Below are 24,855 nucleotides of genomic sequence, written 5' to 3'. Positions count from 1 at the left end.
TCCTTGTCCCACTTTTGCATGTTGCTCTTGGGTGACATCAACCGCAGACATGAGGTCGGCTTCCGCATCTTTACAATGGCATTTGCTCTAACTCTCCATGATCTCTGTCAACCTTTCAGTGTCTCTCTGCTATCAGTTTGTGTGTCTGCCAACCAGTCTTGGATAAATTACAATTCCCTCCAGTTAAACATTTGGAAGATGGAAGCCATCACCTTTGTCTCCTGTCATAAACTCTGTATACTTGCCTGTCTCTCAAACTGAAATAGACTGTTTACAAGCTCTCTCTGTCCTATTCAATTGCAAGCTGAAGTTCCAACCCCATAACCTCTCAATCACAAAAGCCTCCAATTTCCACTTCCATAACAAAGCCTGCCTTTGCCACACCTCTCCCCATCTGCTGTTGAAACCTTTATCCATAGTTTTGTCACATCAGGATTTGACTGATCTAATGCTGTCTTCATTAGAACCCCATGTTTCACCCTCTGTAAATGCCAGCTTTACCAAAACTGTCACACCGTATCCTCCTACTGACCAAGCCCTGCTCACCCATCACTGCCTTTACTGACCAATGGCTCCAATTTGTCAATTTTTGACCCTCTGCTTCAATCCCTTCATCTCTTTGCCCTTTTCAATCAGCAATCCTACAAAAGTAGTACCAATCATCACCGTCCGTTGAAACTGTTTTCATTCTCTGCTGGTTGTAAGGGTCCTACATGAAATTAACTTTGGTAGCTGCTTGCCAGCTTCTAGCCAGTACAGATCCACACTCAACTAGTTGGTGCAATTTAGCACAGATTGGCATTAATACTCAAGAATGATGTTAGGATGGTTGATTTGGGAATTTGATATGTCACCTTTTAGGTAGTGGGCAGTGCTCTCTCAAAGTTGGCTTTTCAGGCATAGATGCGTCAGTATAGAAAGGAGGTGCAGTCTGCTAGTGGCTGTGCCGCACCACACCGGTGTGTTTTAATACTATATGAGCACTAAAAGTTTCATGACAGCACTTGAGAAAATTGTATCCAGCTGGAGAAAAAATGCAGTGGAGAAAAGTGGCAATTCTAATGCCCCAAGTCCAGATGACTAGACTGTAAACTAATTACACATAACCTACAGAAGACAGAAACTTTAAATTGGCAGTAAATCAATATTACAGCTGAATAAAGTTTTTTGATCTTTTTCATCACAAGTTAGTGTAGAAAAGCTTGATAATTATTTGATATGGCTACTTCAGATGGTCCTACTGCATTTCAATTCATTTCTGTGACCACGAAAGTTGTTTTGCAGTTCTTCCTTAATGATACAGTATATACTTGATGACATTTTCCTGTTGTGCATGTGAAAGTCAGTGGAAGATTATTGTATGCATTATATTGTTGGAAGGAACGGTTAGTGGAAGATGCATAACAATTTCAGGAAAGCCATTTAGTGGTATTGAATGCTCAGATTCATTTTAACTTCCTACCAGTTTAATGTGATTTGCAACAAACTAAGTAATTGATCAGTTGCCTCGTTTGTGGGCAAGCTGATTCTAACATTGTAAGAGTACTGTGCAGATAAAGTGGATATACTTCCCATTTAAAGGAGTGTTACTGATTTTTGTTAATTTTGTTTAGTTTATTAGCAGGGCAATTTGTATATATCAGTCAAAAGGGGAGAACAACCACAATCGTGGACAACAGTACGCTTGCAGTTCAAAATATCAGTTATTCATTTCAGTAATAGAATCTATGAATTCAAAAGGGAAGCCATATTTGTTATTGCACTTGTGCGTTAGACCAGAAAGGTTGGTTCATTTTTATATTCTAACACTTACTTGTTCCTCCTTTGTCAGTGGAAACGATCCTTGGATTGACAGGTGCCACCATGGGGAGTCTCATCTGTTTTGTTTGCCCAGCGCTTATCTACAGGAAAATCCAGAAGAATGGTTTCACTTCGCAGGTTAGTTTTCTAATTCATAAAGAAGCGGGAAGCCGTTTTACTTCTGCCCACCCAAATCCAATTATGAAGCTAACTTCTGCCTCGCTTTCACATCTTAATTTTGTAATTCCTTACAGTCTCTACTTCCCTTTCTGAAGATAGCGGTTGGGAAGGGAACAGTGTTAAAATTCCTAATGCTATACCAGAGGAATTGTAGGTTTTGCTATGCATCCATGCTGTAGTGATTAATTTTGATTGCTATTTCTGTCCTTTTATGGAACATCATTCAAATATGTGGTAAATATGTATTTATAATACACCAGAACTTATCCCCCTCATAATTCTGTACTCCTGGAAAATGCTAGAAAATTCAGTTTGGCAAAAAAAAGCCCCTCACTAACATCATGATTAATACTGGAATGTTTTGCTCCGTGGCTGAACTCCCACTCTGTTGCCTCCACATGCTTTCAGACATCAATCCTTCAAAGCAGCAAGTAGTATTTCACTTCCTTTTCCAACTGTCCCTACAAAAGATATTTTAAAATTTATATTTAAAATCCATTGCATCGAGTTCAAGTTAGTTTCTGACAAGTAAAGGATTTTTGTCATTAGAACTCCAGCATCTCCCAATCAGTTGAGGAAAATTTTATACAATCTTTCGCAGTAGGGTAGCTAAATTAGTTTTTTTCCTAGTCAACTAAGCGTTCTGCAGTTGTGCAGTGTTCTGTTGTGGCAAAGGGGAAATTGAAGGTTTGTCCCTCCGCTGCAAATATGTCCTTCTGTTGGGGGATCGTGGAGTGGCATTTTAGCAGTCAATCACTTGCCTTGCTTTACCAGCTTGGGTGAAAGAAACTTTGTGAAGCTGAGCTATTTTTGTAGTAAGCGATGGGGAACACCTGGGGATAAAAATAGTTTGAAATAAAATTGCACTGCACTTTTTCTATTATCAGTAGAGCTACGTAAGCCCTATGGTAGTTGCCAAAGGCAATTCTAGTCAAGATGACAAAATGGCAATGAAAGATAACTGGTATTATTATTTCATTTGCAATAGCTTGAATTACATCACTGTCATACTAGATTTATACGTACATAATTTTTCTGGTTTAATTCTCCTAGGGCAATTGCAACCAGAAATTCTCTAAGCAGCTATTTTGGTTGTCCCAAATGATACAGCTGCAGTGCCATGAGGACTGAATTTCCCTGACAGCTTTTAAAATACATGCATGCATTTAATCACATGACAGCAAAAAAAAGTCTTGTTTAAATTATCCAATAGAGTTGGAGAAAGAGAGTGAATCTTAGAATGTTAATTTACTCTAATTAATTATTTCCCCCTCTCCTTTGGGGTAGGATTTACAGTACTTAAAATTAAACTCCGTACACTTAAAAGTGGAGCAAACTATAAAATGGAAATTATTAGAACAGTTGACTGTGACAGAAGTTGATGTGTAGTATCCAGTAACATTCTCCAGTTGTCCTCAATGGCTGAAAATCTTGCCTGATGGTGTTCGTGGTTAGTGTTGCAACTTTACTTTTTTCCTTTGTAAATTGTGTCCTCCTCCACCTTTTTCCTCTTACAATATTACACATGTAAAAGAAATGCATTGCAATGTACATTTTACTTAACATGTTGCAAAGGCTTGCCTAGTTTCTTGCGGGATTAAAGCCACATGGTACTTTGTTACCCTTTGTTTTAATTAAGCTGAAACATGTTTAAAAATGTTGAAGGAGTTGCTTTTTTGATGGTTGTACTGCAGCCAAACCAACCAACGATTAATAAAAGTGCATTGTATTTTTTTTTTCAATGTCCCATATTAGTGTGTTGATGTGGGAACACATTTTATAAATAGAACGAAATAAGAAAAGACTCTTTGATCTAGTCACTTAAACTTTATTTAGACTGTATAGTTTATAGTAAGCCAGCTGGTTATATTTTCTTAGTGGCCGGATCTTTGCTTAGCACGTAAGAAGTTTAAATTAAAGACATTTTTTGTTTTTCTAAGAGTAGAATGATTTAACTGCCTGGTCAACAGGTTTGCAGTGACAGATGGCACGGGGGAGGAGGGCAGTCCACACAACTTGAGACATTAATCAGGAATTCTTTCTTGTAAACCAGTTTCCCTATCCAAGGTGATGAGATGTAAATTCACTAAGGCCTTGACTGTACCACAGTTTCTGAAATGATGCAGTCTTTCTAGAAAAGGAAGATTTAATTCCACTGTCCTCTTGAGCTGGCTTCAACATATTTTGTTGCTAACTCTTTCATCTGTTAACTGTGCTTTCCCAAATTGTTAGTAAGTTTATGCAGTAACTAAATGAGGTATGCAAACAAGGAAAGTCTAATTTTAATCTCAGCCTGTCCTTAGTCAACAGATTTCAGGTAGGACAGAGGCAGCCAAGTATACTTGGTGCCAGTCCCCTTAGTTTAGATAGGAGGCAGGTTTGCCAGGTTTTCTGATTGGGATCGAGCGTGCCTGTGGATAACTGGTGAGGAAAGGACTGGGTTTGATTGTGACATTCATACATTCAAATAGTTTGTCAACATGGTTACCGAGGTTCATGCATCAACAGTGAACATTTGGCAGCATGCCAGAGGATGACCAGTGTGTCTGGAACCACTGTGCAACAGGGAGAGGTGGAGAGAAAGTTGGAGGAAGTAGGGAACAAAGAAAGAAGGAACTTGCATTAATACAATGTCTTTGCATGTTTTGCTTTTGAAGTGCAATCACTTGTGTAGAAAAATGTGACGCTAACTTGCACACTGTAAGGTCCCACTAGCAGCAAGTAATGAATGAATTAATGTTTTTATACTGTTGTTTGATGGATAAATGATGGCCTGGACACTGACAAAATCTCCTATTTTTATATCCATCTGCGCTGTCAAGTGGAGGTGCTGGTTTACCCTATATACAATAGCCTAGTGGTCATGAATATTGGACAGCAGTCCAGAGATCATGAGTTGAAATTCTAAATGCCCAGTTAAGAAATTTGTGGGTCAGCACCAGAATACTGCTGGATCGCTGTAAAAACGCAACTGACTCACCACTGCCCCTCTAGGAAGGGAATTTGCCATCCCTGTCTGCTGTGGCCTATGTTCTGTTCTCGACTCTTAATGCTCATGTGGAAATCAGCAACGAGCAATTATACTGGCTTGCTAATGCCACCCATATCCAAAGAACAAATATATCAAAATCTTGTCTAATTCAAAAGGTGGCATTTCAGAAAATGTAGCCTTCCATTGGTATTGTACTGAAGTGCCAGGCTAAATTATGTCCTCAATTCCTCGAGTGGATTTAAAATCAAAACCATTGATTCAAAGGAGGGAGTGATATCAACTGAACAAAGTTTAAAATTTAATAAATGACACAATTAGCATAAATAAACTATCATTAAAATATATTATATTTCAAACTCCAAGTGTCCTTTGACTGCTAGTTGCTCTGGGTGCTCTCTCTGGCTTTTTAAACTGGTGCATTGAACATAAGAAATAGGAACTGGAGTAGGCCATTCAAGCCTGCCCTGCCATTCAATAAGATCGTGGCTCCTCTTTTGTGCCAGCTCCTCATAACCTTCAATTCCCTGCTTATTTCAAAAATCTATCTACCTCCTCTTTAAATAGCCTCCACAACTCTGTGGGGTAGAGAATTCCAGACATTCACTGCCCTCTGGGAGAAGAAATATCTTCACGTCTCAGTTTTAAATGAGCATTCTCTTACTAACTATGTCCCCTAGTTCACAATTCCCCCACTAGTGGAAACATCTTCTCAACATCTACCCTGTTAAGCCCCCTCGGAATCTTGTATGTTTCAAAAGATTACCCCTTATTCTTCTTAACTCTAAGGAATAAAGGCCTAATGTGTTTAGCTGTTCTTGATAAGTCAACCCCTTCATCCCAGGAATCAGTCTAGTGAATCTCTTTTGAACTGCATCCAATGCTATATATCCTTTCTTAAATACAGGGACCAAAACTCTACACAGTACTCCAGGTGTGGCCTCATCAACACCCTGTACAGTTGTAACAAGACTTCTCTATTTTTAAACTCCAATCACCTAGCAATACGGGCCAAAATTCCATTTGCCATCTTAATTACTAGCTGCATCTGCATGCTAACTTTTTTTTTCATGCACAAGAACACCCAGATTCCACGGTGCTGCACTTGTTTGGAGTGTCTCTCCATTTAAATAATAGCCTTTTGATTCTTCCTACCAAAGTGGATGACCTCACACTTTCCAACATTAAGCTCCATCTGCCAACCTTTTGCCCACTTACTCAACCTATCAATATCCCCTTGCAGATTCCTTATGTCCTCATCACAACATGCCCTCCCACCTATTTTTGTTTCGCCAGCAAATTTGGATACATTACACTCTGACCCCTCCTCCAAGTCATTAATATAGATAGTAATAACTGAGGCCCTAGGACTGAACCTTGTGGCACTCCACTAGTTACATCTTTCCAACCTTTAAAAGATGCATTAATCCCAACTTCTGTGTGTTAAGCAATCCTCAGTCCACGCTAATACATTACCCCCCAATACAGTGAGCTTCTATCTTATGCAACAACCTTTTATGTTGCACCTTCTCGAATGGCTTTCGAAGCTTGAGCTTAAACAAGTAAAGAATCACAGAATTGTTATGGTGCAGAAGGAGGCCATTTGGCTCATCGTGTCTGCACTGGCTCTCCAAATGAACCATTCTAACACCTTCTCCCCGTAACCTTGCACATATTTCCTTTTCAGATAACAGTCAACAATTCCCTTTTGAATGCTTCAGTGGAACCTGCCTCCACCACACTCTCAGGCAGTGCATTCCAAACCCCAATCACCCAGTGCATTAAAAAGTTTCTCCTCATCACTTCCGCTTCTCTTACTAATTAGTTTAAATCTGTGCCTTCTCGTTCTCTATCCTTTCACGAGTGGGCACAGTTTCTCCCTATCTACTCTGTCCAAGACCCCTCATGATTTTGAATACCTCTATCAAATCTCCTTTCAGCTGTCTTTTCTCCAAGGAAAACAGTTCTTAATTTGAAAACAAATTTTCCAAAAGTATGTATCCTCTTCATCTTCTGGTTAGCATTAAACAGTACGGTGTATACCTATTCTATTGTGGGGGGAGGGGCAGGCAGTAATGCAATGGATTCAATTTTCAGTGGTGAATTAAGCAGCTTACGATCTCCATTTGAGAGGAGTTCTTGGTACCTGTTGTCTGTCTAACAAAGATTCAAGAACACCATGTCAGTTAGCTGTCAATGACCAATGAATGACATGTGCAGGCTGGCGAATTAAAAGTAAGAAAGATCTTTTAGAGGTTGAATTAGCTCAGTTAACATGCTTGATGATGACACATTGGATATTTAGCAACTTAGTGATCTAATACTTGAGCCAGACAGTTACACGGTGTTGTGGAGCACTATTGTTGGTTTGAAGGCTAGGTCATTAATGCCACTTAGTGGGATTTGCCACTGGTGGCTTTTTCCACATTGGCCCTAGAAAACTGTCTAATTTAATTCCCTAAAACCTTGGGTGGAAACTTACCAGTGCAGTGTGCTGAGGACCTGTATGGGTTTAGCTAGTTACATCCTTGTAGTATTGTTAATATGCCAACTTTAAGGCCCTTAAGCTTTGGCGTGCATATAATTATTCTGGATTTGGGCTAAATGAGGCATGCCCCTAGAGGGAGAACACTTGATCTGTTTATAAAAAAAAAATGGAAATTATACTTGTTTGGATTTCCCAGTTTGAAGTCCCTTGAGCATGGGATTGGTTTTTTGTGCATGCCTCACCAAACTGTACAATGCATCAGGGATGCTGAGGTTATCTTATACAGACAAATGATAGCTTTGACCAGTGGTCATAATATATTGATATTTGGAGACAGTTGAATCCTAAATCAGAATTCTTACTTTATCCTGATCCTCATAAATCTCATTCCAAAGTTGAATCTTTTGTGCATAAGGAAGAAATTACCATTAATGCAATGCTATAAAATAAGATCTATTCATATATATGTCTGTATGTGTGTGTGTGTGGGTGGGCATACATTGTTTTTTCAGTCTATATCACCATCCTTTTAGTGGCACCTTACTCATGCTACATTTACCTTTATAATGATTGTTAAATTGAAATGTTTATTGTTTATCACTGCTGTGAGAATTGGTATTGCAGCCAATGCTGAGGTTGAAATGCTTTTTGGATGTTGGTGGTGAGTACAGGGTGCACCAATGAAATTCAAACAGTTTCCTATCTGGATTTCGTGTAAAGGGGAAGGTTTGGTTTATCTTGAGCATTAGTTCTTAATACCCAAATATCAACATCTGCCTTAATACCTCTTGTTTAATTTTTATATACATATGCTTTTTATAATGGAGTTCATATTGATCTGATTATAACCACACTGTTCAACAGGTCAACAGCAGCTTGTCAACCATTTCCAGGTATTCTTATTGACTTTGCTGATTATACTAATCCCAATTAGCAGGTGAATTTGAGTGACAAGTAGAAGTGGAACTTAGAGAAATTTATTGGCTTTCCACTTATTAACTACCACACCAGTCATCTTCAAATTTCACTCAGTGCATTTTTTTTTCCAAGATGCCCTGATAGAAGAAAGTGTGGACTTACTTGTTGCCTCTTTAAAAGTTTGGAAACCTAGGTTGGTTCATCGAACCTGCACTTTTCAAAGGCCACGATTATTCCATTAACTTGATGTTGGGTGCAGCTATTGTATTTACGGAATTAAAATTGTATTGTATTTTTGAAAATTGGTATTGCATGCAACAAATTGAAAATGCATCATGTTACAATTTATAAAGGAATTGTTAAAAGAAAAGCATGGCTTTATGGCATATTATTTGCTGTGATTTTCTGTTTCCTGCCTTGAAAACCAGATGTTTCTTTTGGCTGAACAACTGCTGTATTACTGCCAGAAATCAGTCAACTGTTTTTGTGACAGCTGGTTTCCAGCTTTTGCTTCGTTTTCTAACACGGAAGTGGCATCCATGCAGAAAACTGTTGCAAAATACGTTGACACATGTATTAAGTTGTTGTTTTGGGGGCAAACCAGACTAGTGGACCGTTGAATCCACATGAAAAATGAGAGTTAGGCCTTAAATTCACCCACCATTAGAATTTTTAAATTATGATTTTGCTGAAAGTGAACCCTCATGCTAGAAGACACTATATAATATCTATCAATTATGGATCTTAGTAAAACTATAATGTTGGAAAAAAGTTACGAATCTCCTTCTCTTGCATACTGGGGAGGGATTTCCAGGTTATAAACCAATCCTGTTCAATAGAAGAGTGTATATAGTAATTGATGGTAGGGTAGACTTATTAGGCAGTAACACTATTCAAGGTTTGAGATGGCTGCATAAACTTCAAAGTTAGAGCAGTTTATGAATGTCATCTCTACTTCAAAATTGGTTTTTGACTGCTAACTTCCTTCTAGGCATTAGTTAACTAGTATAATATAAATGATTTCTACCCACCTTTATTACAATTGTGATAGTTCATTGTTATAACTTGTGCAAAAATTTGGTACAACACAAAACTAGTCAAGTAAAGCATGGATATAGGGATAGTAAAGATATAGATAAAATTCTAAATTCATACTACTGTGAACGTGAGAGGCTAAGAAGAAGAAAATATCATTTAAGCTATTAAATGTGTTAAGTTTATAGTAAGAAATTATCCTCTTTTTGTACTCCTGCCTCTTTGGTGACACAAAAGGCACAAAGACACCTTAGCATGCTGTTATGTTGGCATCAGCAGTCTTCCAGCAGTTTAGTGGCCATCCTATATGTGAGGGTTTGCAGGCTGTTGAATCATGATGGGAAGAAGGAGCCATAGACAACCTGGTCCCTGTGTATGTACACAGCCTTTTTCACCTGATCATGACCTAAAGTGAAAGTCTGTATTTTCTTTTTCATTCTTCCTCTCCATCGTCATGGATGCAAAAGACACTTTTTACTGCTTCTGATCACTGCCCTGTCTGTGATTATACCGGGGCAGGTTAAGGATCAAGGCTAATACCGATCTAGTTTACATGGTTCATTATCCAAATAAACGATGCAATTTACTTACTAAACTAACCGTGAAGTGTATCAAGCATTATTGATGTGTTACAGCAATGAGCAAGAAGCATCAAGTGGTTAACTGATTTCATAATAAGCACAAGATTACACATAGGTCTTGAACAGCAGAGTGTGGAATTTAGCCTCAGGAGGAGTGATTGGGACAAGTACTGAATTTTTACTTACTAAATGTATTTTGTTTTTCCCTCATCTTTGTTCACATATGAGGTACTACTTTAACTTGTTTATTTAGTACCTGACCTTGGTGGTTTTGAAACATTAAATCCCTTATTTTATCTTGGCATTGAGAAGAGTGAGCCACGGTTTTATGGATGGGTGCTGCAGCATAACAGATAGACTTGTTAAATGGGACGTAGTTATTTGAGTAAGAAATTTAAATACATAAATACTGCATAGTACTAAAATGCTGTAAAGGAAAATTAGTGGCATTGCGTTTCATTGCTCATACTTATTGCTGTGACTAGGTGAGAAGGGGTAAAATGGCTTCCCTCTTCTCCCAGTTCTCATTTGAGTGCAACATGGTTTTTTTAAAAAGATATGCTTGCCTGCTGTGACTGTGGGGAAAAAACCACACAGGTTTTCTTAAGTATTTAAAAAGAGAATAGTATTTATTGTACTCAACACCTGATCTAAATAAGAATAATAGTGCTTCGATGCACTCACATTCAAGAGCTCTCTCTATCATACACACACACGCACACACACACACACACACACACACACACACAAGTTACAAAGGGGAGGATAGATTAAGAGATCAAAAGTCCAAAAAAGCCAGTTATATATGATTCGGTAGATTGATGCCTTGGATGGTTTCAGACTGGACTGAAGGTCCTTCAGATTTCTGCAACTAGATGATTTGAAGATGTTGGTAGAAGACTTAGGTTTGGATTCCTGGAGTCAGCAACTGCTAAGTTGGTTTTTAGATGCTGCCTGTGGCATATAACTGGTCAAATAGGCAAGGCTCAAACTTGCAAGATGGATTGGGGGAGAGAGAGAGAGACAGTGTCCACTCTGGGACCAGCACCTTCTGCACCTCTTATGTTCCTTAAAACAAAAGATTAATTGGCTCACCGCATGATCCCCTCTCACCAGCTGACCAATTACCCAAACGTGGTCATAGCAAGTTGATTCCAGGATGTTTTGTGAATGGGTCATGAGATGGGCCATTCACATTCTTCTAAGTTGATTATCTCTGGTGGGTTCTTCTAAACAGGCCGGCACCGTTAGAACAGTTTTGTAATTTGGAAGGTACAGCAATGTTAATGTTCAGCCATCTTAGAAGCTGCAGCTTTAAGTTACCTGAAATGCTGTTGTGCAGTCTTTTAAAAAAAACTCAACCAGTGGCTTCTGTCCAATATTTACATAGTCATTTTCTATATAAAGCATAGCTGTGTAACATTATGCAGAACTAATTTACACTCAACCAACTGAAGAGGTGAGAGAGAAGTGCCAGAAAGGCTCTTTCAGTTGAATGCAGCACTAATGGTCTGTGTGAGTTCTTTGATCCTAAATTAAAGATATTTTGACCAACAGATGGTTATTCTTTAAACTTGTCCTCTATCATCACCCCCCCCCCCCCCCCCCCCCCCCCCCGGCAAACCCTTCCCACAGCTTCAGCAATATTTTCAACATAATAGAGTGGAACTATGCACATTAATGAATCTAAATATCCAGCTGATTATTGATACCCTGATCTTGGGATCTTTTACTACATCTTGAGAGGGCAGATGGAGCCTCAGTTAAATGTCTTCTCTAGAAGATGCTATTTCAGTTCAGAACTGTCTCAGTACTAGACTGAAATGTCAGTCTCAATTATGTGCTCAAGGCTTTTGGACTTGGTCTTGAACCCACAATCTACTGAGTTGAAGGTGAGGATGCTACCATTGAGCCAACTCTGAGCACCGTCCAGACTCTGACTGACCGCCATTCAGTGACCTCCGTTGATTTGTGCACTTGAAACAGCCAGGTGAGAGCCGGAGTGGACTTGGCTGTCATGCAGGTCAGAGGCTAGAAATTCTGCGGCGAGTAACTCACCACTTGACTCACCAAAGCCTATCCATCATCTGCAAGTGTTGTGATGCCAAGGTAAGATGGTTCTGTTTTGGACTGTCTCTTTAAGTAAAATGCAGTAATGAGTAGAGTCATGTGATCTGCCAAGAGTTCTGCGTGACAGCAAACCTGTGTGTCTTGGTTACTATGGTGGCGGGGGGGGGGGGGGGGGGGGTGGGGGGGGGGGTGGCGGGGGCGCAGGTTGAGTGCTATTGAAATGCACACGCCAGGTTTAATACCTGAAAACAAAGCCAGAAGCAGATGTTCTTATTGCAGACTTTCTGCCTCAGAGACTTTGAACAGGAACAAAGAGAGTGACTGAGCAAGCCAGGAAAGCAGTTGCTGTGGTCTTCAAAGGAATAAGGCTGTATTCCCTGTTAGTTACCAGACAGAATGCTGGGGAAAGCTTGACCACTGGTTGAAGAGAAGGAACACACAGTGATTTAAGGATATTGTAAGATTTGCTCTGGCGAAGCCAGGAGAAGGAATCACTGAAGTGAGTCTTACTGATGTAAGTCGATTTGGGGATTCTCAAGTGACTGATGAAGAGGATTTTCAACGGTTGGTGGATGTTATGACATGGCAAAATGGGAAGAAATGGAAGCTGGGAGTGACTTTAGACTGTTTCCTGAAAGACCTGCAATTCTGCAGAAAGTGTGCTGTCATGCGTTGTGGGGCTCTTGGTTTTGTTAAGACATTAATAAGTTATCTTTTGTGTAGTTTAGAGTATTATTTACCAACTAAGTTTTTTTAGTTTGTTGCAGTAAAAGTCTTAAAACTTGGAAATCTTTTCATACAATTCTTTTTTAAGTTGGTCACTGGGATTTCAAATATCTTATAAAAGTTATCTCCTCTCAGGGATCGCAACACAAGGCACAAATGAAGAGAGTGATGGAATACTCTCCACTTGCCTGCAACTCCAACAAAACTCAAGCTCAGTGCTATCCAGGATAAAATAACCTGCTTGATTGGCACCCCATCCACCATGTTAAACATTCAGTCTCTCCACCAGTAGCACACAGTGATAGCAGTGTGTACCATCTGCAAGATATACTGCAGCAACTTGCCAAGGCTCCTTCGACAGCACCTTCTAAACTTGTGACCTCTACCACAAGTACAGCAGACGCATGGAAAGACCATCACGTGCAGCTTCCCCTCCAAGCCACACACCATTGTCATTCCTTCATTCTTACTAAGTCAAAAGCCTGGAACTCCCTTCCCAATGCTGTGGGTCTACCTACATCACATTGCAGCTGTTCAAGAAGATGGCTCACCACCACCTTCTCCAGGGCAATTGGGGATGGGTAACAAATGCTGGTTTTGCCAGTGGTATTCACATCCTAGGTACAAATAAAAAGTTCTGCTTATCTGGACTCGTACTTGTTCACACGCTTCAAATGTAATTGTGGCAAATATCAGAATTTGCTTTTTCAAATAAATAAAACTCTGAATACCCTACTGATTGCATTACTTTGTGTAATGTATTGATGAACAAGTGCTCTTTGGCAGGGTCTGTTGGTCTGTTTTGTTGACTGTGATGGTTTGGAAACATTATGTTTTCACTTCTTTCCTGTCACCCTGGAATCATATTGGTACAACATAATTATGTAACCATCAGGTAATCATAACCTGATCTGACACTCAACTCAGCAATTTGATATCGGTTGTTGCAGGCCATCTCATATTACTTGGGTTTGATACAATGTGGGATAATGTCAAATTAGATTTGTAAACAGCTCAGCTGTCTGCTGGCCCCAGAAATTTGGTTCAGAGCCTGGCAGTCAGAATGGCAGTTACAATGTAAAACATCCTTAGCTTTAAAAAAAAGTCACGCAACTACTCTCTCTCAAAAAAATATATTTATAATTACCGTTTAACAAGCAGACTGCTTATGGAACAAAATGTATTCTGCCTAAGACTAAGCAGACTTAAGACTACTGCCTTGTAATTTTTAAGTACAGAATGTAATTTCCTTGAAAAGCTTTTTCAGGCTTCTTATTTATCATGTTAACTGAACAATTCATCGAGTGTAGGCTATTGGTAGCACTCCTCATTTTTGCTTCCTGCAATAATTATTAAACCTAACATCTCTTAAAATCTTGATGTATAAACATTAGTAGGTTACCATTGAATCATGTCTGCTGTTGGCAAGTTGGTAAATTACATGTAGAATTATTCCTGCCAGAGGCCTATGGCTGCAGCAGAATTCCTGCATTGGATGGCTGTAATAATGCTAAAAGGTGGTGTAGTAAAACTGGCCATTTAAGAAGTGATTCTCCAATGTAAGTGCAGCACCAGAGACTACTGCAATTACCCTATCTATTAAGTGGTGATTCTTTTGAACTCTTTATTTTAACTTTGTAATAAGTGTTATGACCCACCCCCATGTGAGGTTCCCCAAAGTTGTTGATCCAGGCAAGACCCCTCAGTTTGTCACCGTCTGGCTGGGACGACCCCAAATTGTTATAGCACGGGAGAGAAGGAATGAACTGGCTCCCTGTCTTTGTTCAGCCCCCCCCCTGTTGGTTGCAATGCGATTCAATCTAAAAAGGATCCCTTTTGCAGATACCTTTTTCCCAGACCCAGTCATTCTGGTTTTGAAGGAGCCAATTTGATCAGACTTTGAGTTAAAGGTAGGAGTAAGTTTATTAACTACTAAAGGCAAGAAAGGATAAAACACATGCATATACAGCCATACAAGTTAAAAGTAAGAATTTAGTTTGAAGTAAGTGAATACATATATGTACCTTTTTTAAAAAAAAGGTATATGGAACAGTCCTTGACTCGGGAGTAGGTGTTTGGCCGTTATGATTTGAGATTCCAGTAGAAATGACTCCGGTAGACGTATAGTCGGTTTCGAGACTCCAGTAGTGTTGAATTCGATAGGGGGGGGAGAGGGAAAATGGCGATTTGCAGGGTTACTGTGGCAGTTACTTCGGAGTCAAACTTACATCATTTGCTCTCTCTCAGAACACCCACCAACAGACAGACACTGGGGTAGTTTTTCAGCTCACTTTTACCCTCTTCTTTGTATATTCCAAGTGGGAAGCAAATTCACAAATCTGCCTGGGCATTGCTTCTTGATGAGATAATACTCATCTCCCATTATGGCCCATTGTCTCTACCGGAGGGATCAATTAGTTTCTGGATGTCTTTAGAAGTACCTTGCCTGGCAGGGTGGTGTTCCATTATCTCTTCAGGACTCACCCTGCAGCATTCCAGCCAGTGGTTTCTGTGCATTTTTAAAAACTCTTATCTTGTTTTTAAAGTCCAATATTTCCGGTCGCAGTTCAGTGTTTTTCCTTCATTATCATGACATAAGCAAGTTAAATATTCAGCAATGTACAACATTGTTTGAGAAGTGTTTTCTTGCATAGGAACTGGAAATGAATTTGGAATATCCCTTGTGGAAAATACAAGATGGTTTTGATCAAATAAGGATCATGTATTTTGATACTTTTGGCATTAATAGCCCCTAAGCTGTGTCTTCTGGCATTTAAATGAGAAACGTTTATAGGACTGAAAATGCCTGCCATTACATAGTTAAACGATGATTATTGCTTATTGGATTTTACTATTGACCACACCCCATTTTAAATAAAACAAAGTATATATCTTTCAAATGGTTATGAAAGTTTGTGAATACTACATATCTGTTGATATGTTTGAATTTCTTCAGATTATTCTCTGGGTTGGCCTAGTCATTCTGGTAATCAGCACATTTACTACTCTGACTGCAACAAGTGAACAACCGGTGACACCTGAAAAGCCACCACAGGACATTGACCATGAAAAGCTACAAAATGAAATGGACCAGCAACAGAAAATCTCAGGTAAGTGTGGGAGTGGAGAAGAGACCTTGGTGATTTTAAAGTGTCAAGCCTTGTTATATCTGAGCACTGAGAAACATAATTTTATGGATGGGTAGCAGATACAGTCTTGTTAAGATAACAAGTTATTTAGGTAAGAAATTTAAATACATAAATACTGCATAAGACTAAGATGATGTAAAGGAAAATTAGTGGCATTGTCATTCACTGATTATTTAATTATGCAAAACTAATTTACACTCCACCATCGAAAGAGATGAGAGGGAAGTGCCAGAAAGGCTTTCAGTTGAGTATAACATTAATGTGTGTACACTTTGGTCATGAATTACAAATTTTTTTGAGTAATCGATGGTTATTTTTTAAACTTGATTTTCATTCTGCATCCCCACCACCACCCTCACCAATGTTCTTGACATAATAGCCCATAACCATGCACACTAATGGTTCTAAACCTTATTTATACCCTGATCTTTGGGTGACAGAAAAGAAAGCCATTGGATTTCGGAATGGGGGTGCCTGGGGAGAGCAGATAAGCGTCCTTATGCTTTCCAGTAACAAATGCAGGTATAAAACACATAATTGAACTTAGAAAATTAAAAGTAATCTGTACTATAATAATTTCTGAGTTAGTTATAGATTTCCATTACTTTTAAAATAGCATGCACTGAACAGTATTAATCTATTTCAGACATCTTACAAAACCATTCTCTCCCTAAACTATTCACTATCAATTTCTGCTCTTGCCTGTTTAGACCTGGGATCTTCTCTAGCAATCTGTCCTTTGCAGATTTGTGTGACATGATACTCTTCTTAGTTTGCTTACAGGGTTAAACATAATCTAATGGTATGCTACCATACTCACAATGGATTGGTGAATATTGAATAGAAACTTTTTTAGATTTAAGTTAATTTAGATGACACAAAAAAGACAAGGATATAACATAAATACAAGAAAAATTCATATTGGCTCAGTTGCTATTTGAAAGAATGCTTTTTTTAAATCAAAATAAAATCTCAAACTTCCAAGTTTGGCATATATCCTATGCTTTGGATTGTACTTAATGTAACCCACAAATAGTGTAGTGGAATACTTTGACCTGATGCAGACCTTGGAATATATTTTGGTGCTGCTTTGGAGACCTGCTTTTAATCCCTTAATTCTTTTGAAGTCAGGTTTCCAAGACTATCTTAATGATATATTTGTAAATAAAATTGACAAATGCTATTGTTGCACTTCCTGTGGGGGGTACTGTAACCAAAATTACTGAGTGACTCAGATAAAGAAATTTCCAACAAGAATCCATTTTTTGTAGCTTTTATTTCAACATGAATCAGAACCAATGTAAAATGAAACAACAGATAAATAATACTTCAAATAAAAAGGTAAATTTCACTTTAAAAATGCATCTTGCGCAACACAAGCACCCCCATCACTCCCCACATAAATATGGCACTACCAAGCTACACAGTTTCACAGAATGCTGTTCTTTTTTGAAGTAAGGTAGATCAGGAGTCCTATCTGACAACAGCTTTTACCTCCAAGTTTCACAGGTACGATTATAATCAACAATACACGCTTCTATGAACCCTCTCCCTCGGGTCATGACAGTCCTGATGGTGTACCTTTCCAGAGTTCCTTTTCAGCCAGCCAACCAATAACATCCAGTTGATGGTTTGGCCACTTCTGGGAAAACACTCAGCTCTTTAGTGCCTCTGACCTATTCACACAGCTTTCCAGATTTTATACCTTTTTTAATTAACTCGGACATGCCTCCAAGAGCTCTTGTCTCTTTTTCTGCCAAGCAGAAAAATTGACCTCTTCCTGAGAGTAATTTGCTTTTTCTACTCGTAAGACTTCAGACTCGCAAAGGGATTCCTCTTTGTCTCTGTCTGCTTTTTCTGTGGCTGCATCTGTGCCTTCACCTTCCAGCTCCACTGCTTCTAGCTCTTTTGTTCAGGCCACATGACTTCTGGCCCAACTTCCATCCTGTTGGTACTGCTTCCAGATCAAGGGTTGTCAGGTCACATAGACCAGTATTTCTTATTATCCAAGAAAATTACAATTGATACAAATTCTTAAATGTCCTTTTCAAACATTCTTAAAAACAATTAGATTCCCTAGACATTTTAAAGAACTTGCACATTTTCCTTACTGCTACTGCTTCCTGGTCAAAGGTTGACACACTGCTTACAATTTGCATACATATATAGTTGTTTATTCATAAATACAATATTAACTTCATACCCTTTACTCAGCAAAATCCATTTTTTCTGCCAATTTTGACAATTCAAAAGTTTCAGGTAAACTGCTCTGTTGGCTAAAGGATAACCAAACCTCCCTAATGTTTACACACTATGTTCCCTCTAACTTCTGTTGCTGTGCACTGTATGGTACACACATTTAAGATTGATACACGTATATCTTAAAGGGAATGTTGCTTGTGCATGGCATGTTTGTTCCTGGTACTGCATATTCCAAATTGCTACATGACCCCACAGATTCAAGGAAACACCAGTTACAAAAGTAATCTATTTAGCCCATTCTGATTGCAGGAAATTTTGTTGTTTACTTGTTAGTGCATTGATTGAATTAAGTATTTAAATCAGTGAACTACTTTGATCTAGGATCTAAAAGCCAATGCCTTTTTCTTTATTTAAAAGTGAAACTAAAGAAACTGTTTAAAAAGGCCACAGACTATACTTTCCTGGCAAGTATTTTGGCATAGGTCATTTGTAATAAGATCTGCTTTATTTGTTTGAATGTTATTATTGTAGTCCTCTTAATGCAAAACTGCGCAATGTTTAGGCTATGTCTAGTATATTAACTTAAAACCAAAATACTGTAGATGCTGGAAATCTGAAATAAACAGCATTTTGTTTTTAAGCATATTGGCATTTACTATATGTAAAAAAAAAAATTTAAAGTGATGAAACACGCTCATTGCTTGTATTCGCGGCATAAAACTCTGTGACAAATCTTGTCTTATTATAATCTTCTGTTACCAGTGTGATTTAGCCAGTAATTGACATTTTCTTTTACAAATGTCACAATGCTACATGATTTCATTGCAAATTCTTGTTTCTGATGTATTCAGATGGGAAAAATCCGATCTGAAGCCCCATGCTACGATCTATATAAATTGTCATTGATATGTAAACATGTCGTTATGACGTTGTGTGCTGTCAGACTAGTCAATAAACAATTAGTGTACCAGCTTTAAAAATATTCCTACACTGTTTTAACAAAAAGTATTTGTACATTAATGGGTACTCGAGGAACAGTTCCAAGATGCATTCCTTTGGAGATTATAACCTAGTAATCATTCCAAGATTTTTTCCAACGGAGCCTGTGTTTGTGTGATAATTTCATTGGCCCAATTTTAGTAAGATGACAAACTATTCCATTTCTTTTTGGCAGAGTCAGATGGATCACTGGTATGGAAGTTCTGTGTATTTGATACCCTCAGCTTGGCCTAGCAAAAGGGTCAATGATACCAGCATTTATAGGTTAAAACTATTTGTTGGTTTGTTTATAAATGTATATCTCTCTTTTTAAAAAAAAAAAGATTTTCTGTGTTCTGCTGTGAAGCCATAGATGTAATTTTCAGTGAACAGTGGAGAGGATGCACTGAGGTGATAAATGGCAGGGAAATTCTCTTGGAGCACATATGTTCCAAAATGTGGTCTCATTGACATGACTATAAACTGATTGGAAGCTGGTTGCACTCTTTTTTTCCCAGCCAAAATTAAGTATTCCCTATGCCCCCTTCAAAATATATTTGCTCTAATCAAGAAGGAAAGCAGGCAATCTGTTTGCTGGCTCTGACAGTGCTGCACTTGTGCTAGCTTTTAGGTTCGACATGAGTGGTAGCAATTGACTTGTACAGTTTTTCCTCTGAACGTGAAACAGTGGCTAAATCCTTATGGTACTGATAGATCCACAAATGTGCTTTTAACCCCTATGTGGTAAACTGAATAAAACAATGAATATTATACTTTTGTTTGTATAGTTGTCTCAGCAACCAATCACATTATGTAGTTTTGCTACCAGCATATAAGTGCAATAATTATATATTCACTCAGCCTACTTTGTGATCTTGCCCTGCTTTAAGCACCCTGTTGGATTGTTTTAACCTTTTCCTCTCTGCCTGAAAAAATTTCTTGGTGCAATATTACTAATTACAGTTACATGACTATAGGATTCCCCGAATGTAGAGCTTGAGAAACAACTCAACAGATCCCAGAATCTTAATGCCCCCAATTTGAGCTTTTCAGCAATGCCTCATTTCAGACATTACTTCATCTGTTATATCTGTAGTCCCCAAATTGCAGTAACAGTTTAACCTGAAAGAAAGTGTGTAATAATCCAATCAGCTGTGAATAATTACATTTGGACTATCTCATTGTAAAGTCATAACATAGATTCTGATGATATTGGATATTTCAGATCTAACTTTTGTTCTCAGCTGTCCGGTATCATGTTAAGGGGTGTATTAAAATAATTTAAAATTTATGTGCAAGTGGTAACAAAAAAAAAGCCAATGTCTAAAGTTCTCTCGAAGATCTAACGATGGTTGCCAGTCAGATGTGCTGGAACTTTACAAGTTTGCTGGAGATCTTGCTTATTCAAAATTTGCTTAAAAGAATAGCGAGCTACAAGTTAGACTTAGGTCTTGGGCACCCCCTTCAGTGCAAGCCTGTCAGTAAGGTCTTTTTAAGCAGGTGCTATGTGACCCTGCTTTGACCTTCACCATCTGTGTCCTGTTTTTCCTGATGCAAAAATACTCCAATTCTGCATTCAAAAGGAACAAACGTAAAACACGCGTCCTGGGGATTATCCTAACATTGGGGCTGTCACAATAATTTATTACCAAATTAACCAGCCCTGATGAGACAAAATATTGATTATTTTTAGCATAATGATGGTAATGTTTAATGTGATAATTGTATGAGCTGTGGCAGTAATTGTCACTATGTTAATTGTGCCTAAATCCTTTCACGTGACATATCCTGACTTTCTCGGAGGGAACCTCATTGTTCTTCTGTGGAAGAGCAGAAGAGAATGTGGCTTGAGTTGAGGCTCATTTCAATAATGGAAATCTACAGCATTTTCTTGTATTTAATAGCTGGTATGCGTTTTCCTTTCAATAAAGTGCTGATGGGCAAAAATGATATTTCCATTTACAGAAAGGTTCTTTGGCAGTTTCTATACTTGGGTGAAAATACGTGCATAACAAGGATCACATAGACTTGCTTCACAGCAGTTCTTGAACACTACCAAGCGGCCTTACTCCTTTGATCTGTAATAATTCTTCTGCTATCAGAAATGATCCTTTTTTTTTCCCAGAATGTATAAATCCAGTACTTTTTTGGAGTAGCAAACAGACATTAGCCTTGGAAGAATAAACATAAACCCAGTAATGATTGTCAGAGGAAAGGTCATTGATCTGAAACATTAACTCTGTTTCTCTCTCCGCAGATGTTGCCCGACTTGCTGAGTATTTCAGATTTCCAGCATCTGCAGTATTCTGCTTTACTATACACACCAGTTTGAATAAGATCCTTCACATTTCTAAAGCATGCCAGGGAGTGAGTAATAATTAAACTTTGTTACGACTGGTCCCCAGGCGAAGTCCCCCAATTTGTTAGCTTCCCGAATGGGACCCCTAATTTTGTTATGCTCTTGGGTGAGGAGAAATGTGCTGCCTCCCCTTCTTTATTCCACCCTCTCGGTTGGTTGCAACAAGGGATCCCTTCCTCTCCCTTGGATACCTTTTCCCAGACCAAATGTATTCATTTTTTAAAGGAGGAGCCAATTTAACCAGACTTTCTTGAGTCAAAGAGTAAGTTTATTAGTTACTAAAACCCGAGGAAAAAAAATCAACAGATGATGGATTTTTCGGTGATTGCTGAGATGTGCAAATCAGTCTTTTGTCTCTGCAACCACAGGTTAAAGTTCTGTCTTTTGCATCTTTCCTATCTCCCTTTCAGTGTCTCTGCTTGAAGAAGGCCAAGATACCTTTTCAGGTACGACATTCCATATTCTCTCAGGTCAAGTCTGTCAGTATAATCCACATAGGAATTTTCCAAAACGTGGTCACTTTACATTATCAGCCATCCTTTGCTCGGTGTCCTTGCTTGTATTTCTTTAAAAACACGCCAGTCTTCCTTAAAAAGTTCAATATGCCCGTAAGTAATTCGTGGCAGTGATCGACTTTTCATGATAACTTGAAGTTGATCCAAAAGAATGAAATTGGTGTAACCTTTAAAGAGCTGTATTCCATTGTTTTGATAGTCAAAAATAATTTTTCACCTGGCCTGCATTGCTTAATTCATGAGAACCACCATCATCAAACTTTTTAAGTTAAAAATTATTTATTCCAGTTAGGGCATAGCAGAATGTGCCCTTTGTTTAAACTCTCAATAGCTGATAACTCCCTTCACTTGTGACTTTAACAAGTATTTCCCTAGTAACAGTGCTGCTACCAACGCTGAGATACCTGAACTAAAATGTTTTCTGTAATGACAGCCTTAAGAGAATGAGAGTTTTATTCATTGCTTTGAGAAGACATCACACTTCTTTGATATCATGACATCACTATATGTCAACTTAATCCATAATTTATGTTTCATATTTATATCTATATTCCGATCTCTTGTATAGAATTTGAATGCTTGTTTGCATCAGCAATAAATCTTGAATATGAATGACTCACTGAAGAACTGTAATGCGAGGAAATAATACTTGATGTGCAAAGTATAGAACAAGGCTTGCTCATTTTTTTTTGAAAAGGATAGATCTAAAAATGTATTGGAACAAATAATAAATACACTTTTTTGACTTCAAGCTAAAGTATTAATCCTTCATGTATAAAAGTGTCGATTTTGTTCAGTTAGCACTTTTTTGAATCAAGACTATAGATTTGAATGTCATGTGAATGGATAATCCAAATTGAGTGTAGCATTGGTGTACTCTCCTTCAAATGAAACATTAAACTGAAGCTGTAATAAAAACAATGATTACTAGAAATACTCAGCAGGCCTGACAGTATCTGTGGAGAGAAACAGAGTTAACATTTCAGGTCGAGATGATCTTTCAACAGAACTGTAAACTGAAGCTGTGCCTGATAGTTCTCCTCCTGGATTAAATGGAGCATAAATGAGTTTAGTACTAAGAGTCATACAGCACAGAAACAGGCCCTTTGGCCGATCGTGTCTGTGCCAGCTGTCAAGCACCTATCTATTCTAATCCCATTTTCCAGCACTTGGTCCGTACCCCTGTATGTTATGGCTTTTCAAGTGCTCCTCTAAATACTTCTTAAATGTTTTGAGAGTTTCTGCCTCTCCCACCCTCTCAGACAGTGTGTTCCAGATTCCAACCACCCTCTGAGTGAAAAAAAAATTCCTCAAATCCCCCTCTAAACTTCCTGCTCCTTGCCTTAAATCTATGCCCCAGGTTATTGACATCTCTGCTAAGGGGAAAAGTTTCTTCCTATCTATGCCCCTCATAATTTTGCATACCTCTATCAGGCCTCCCTCGGCTTCTCTGCTCTAAAGAAAACAACCCTCGCTTATCCAGTCTCTCTTCATAGCTGAAGTGCTCCAGCCCAAGCAACATCCTGGTGAATCTCTTCTGCACCCATCCTTCCTATAGTGTGGTGACCAGAACTGCACATAGTACTCCAGCTGTGGCCTAACTAGTGTTTTATACAGCTCCAACATAACCTCCCTGCTCTTATATTCTGTGCCTCAGCTAATAAAGGCAAGTATCCCATATGTCATCTTAACCACCTTATCTACCTGTGGTGCTGCCTTCAAGGGCCTATGGACATGTGCATTAAGGTCCCTCTGATCCTCTGTACTTCCTAGGGCCCTACGATTTATTGTGTATTCCCTTGCGGTGTTAGTCTTCCCAAAATGCATCACCTCTCACTTCTCAAGATTAATTTCCATTTGCCACTGCTCTGCCCATCTTACCAGCCCATCTATATCGTCCTGTAATCTAAGGCTTTCCTCTGCACTATTTACAACACTACCAAATTTTGTGTCATCTGCAAACTTACTGATTTTACCTCCTATATTCTAGTCTAAACCGTTAATGTACACTGCAAACAGCAAGGACCCTAGCACCGATCCCTGCGGTGCATCACTCATCACAGGCTTCCAATCGCAAAAATGACCTTCAACTATCACCCTCTGCCTCCTGCCACTAAGCCAATTTTGGATCCAATTTGCCAAATTGCCTGGATCCTATGGGCTCTTACCTTCTTGACCATTCTCCCATGCAGGACCTTGTCAACAGCCTTACTGAAGCCCATGAAGGCTACATCAACTGCACTACCCTCATCTACACAACTAGTCACCTCATTGAAAAATTCAATCAAATTTGTTAGACATGATGTCCCTGTGACAAAGCCATGCTGACTATCCCTGATTAATCCCTGACTCTCCAAGTGGTGATTAATCCTGCCCCTTAGACTTTTTTCCAATAGTTACCATACCACTGATGTTAGACTCACTGGCCTGTAATTACCTGATTTATCCCTACTATCCTTCCTGAATAATGGTACCACATTCATTGTCCTCCAGTCCTCTGGCACCCCTCCTGTGGCCAGAGAGAATTTGAAAATTAGGGTCAGAATCCCTGCAATCTACTCCCTTGCCTCACATAGCAGCCTGGGATACATCTCATCTGGACCAGGGAATTTATCTACTTTGGAGCCGCTGATACTTCCTCCTTTTTAATGCTAATTTGTTCAAGTATATCACAGTCCCCGTCCCTGATTTCTACACCTACATAGTCCTTCTCCATAGTGAACACAGATGAAAAATAATCATTCAAAATCCCACCTACGTCTTCCAGCTCCACACACAGATTGCCACTTTGGGCCCTACTATTTCCCTGGTTATCTTCTTGCCCTTAATATATTTATAAAATGCCTTGGAATTTTCCTTTATCTT

At 38.7% G+C, this 24,855-nt stretch overlaps 1 protein-coding gene across 1 annotated transcript in view; it reads left to right on the top strand.

Annotated features, from left to right (window-relative positions):
- The window catches only part of slc38a10 (solute carrier family 38 member 10), a 125,326-nt gene that overhangs the window by 49,976 nt on the left and 50,495 nt on the right, over positions 1 to 24,855 (top strand). The window contains exons 10-11 of the mRNA XM_041217004.1: positions 1,832 to 1,938; positions 15,744 to 15,897. Of these exons, the coding sequence (XP_041072938.1) occupies positions 1,832 to 1,938; positions 15,744 to 15,897 (261 nt within the window). The remainder of the gene's footprint in view (positions 1 to 1,831; positions 1,939 to 15,743; positions 15,898 to 24,855) is intronic.

Source organism: Carcharodon carcharias, chromosome 22 (genome assembly GCF_017639515.1).
Source record: "Carcharodon carcharias isolate sCarCar2 chromosome 22, sCarCar2.pri, whole genome shotgun sequence".
NCBI lineage: Eukaryota > Metazoa > Chordata > Chondrichthyes > Lamniformes > Lamnidae > Carcharodon > Carcharodon carcharias.
The sequence above is the reverse complement of the archived record's forward strand: the minus strand, read 5'-3'. Positions and strand labels throughout refer to the sequence as shown.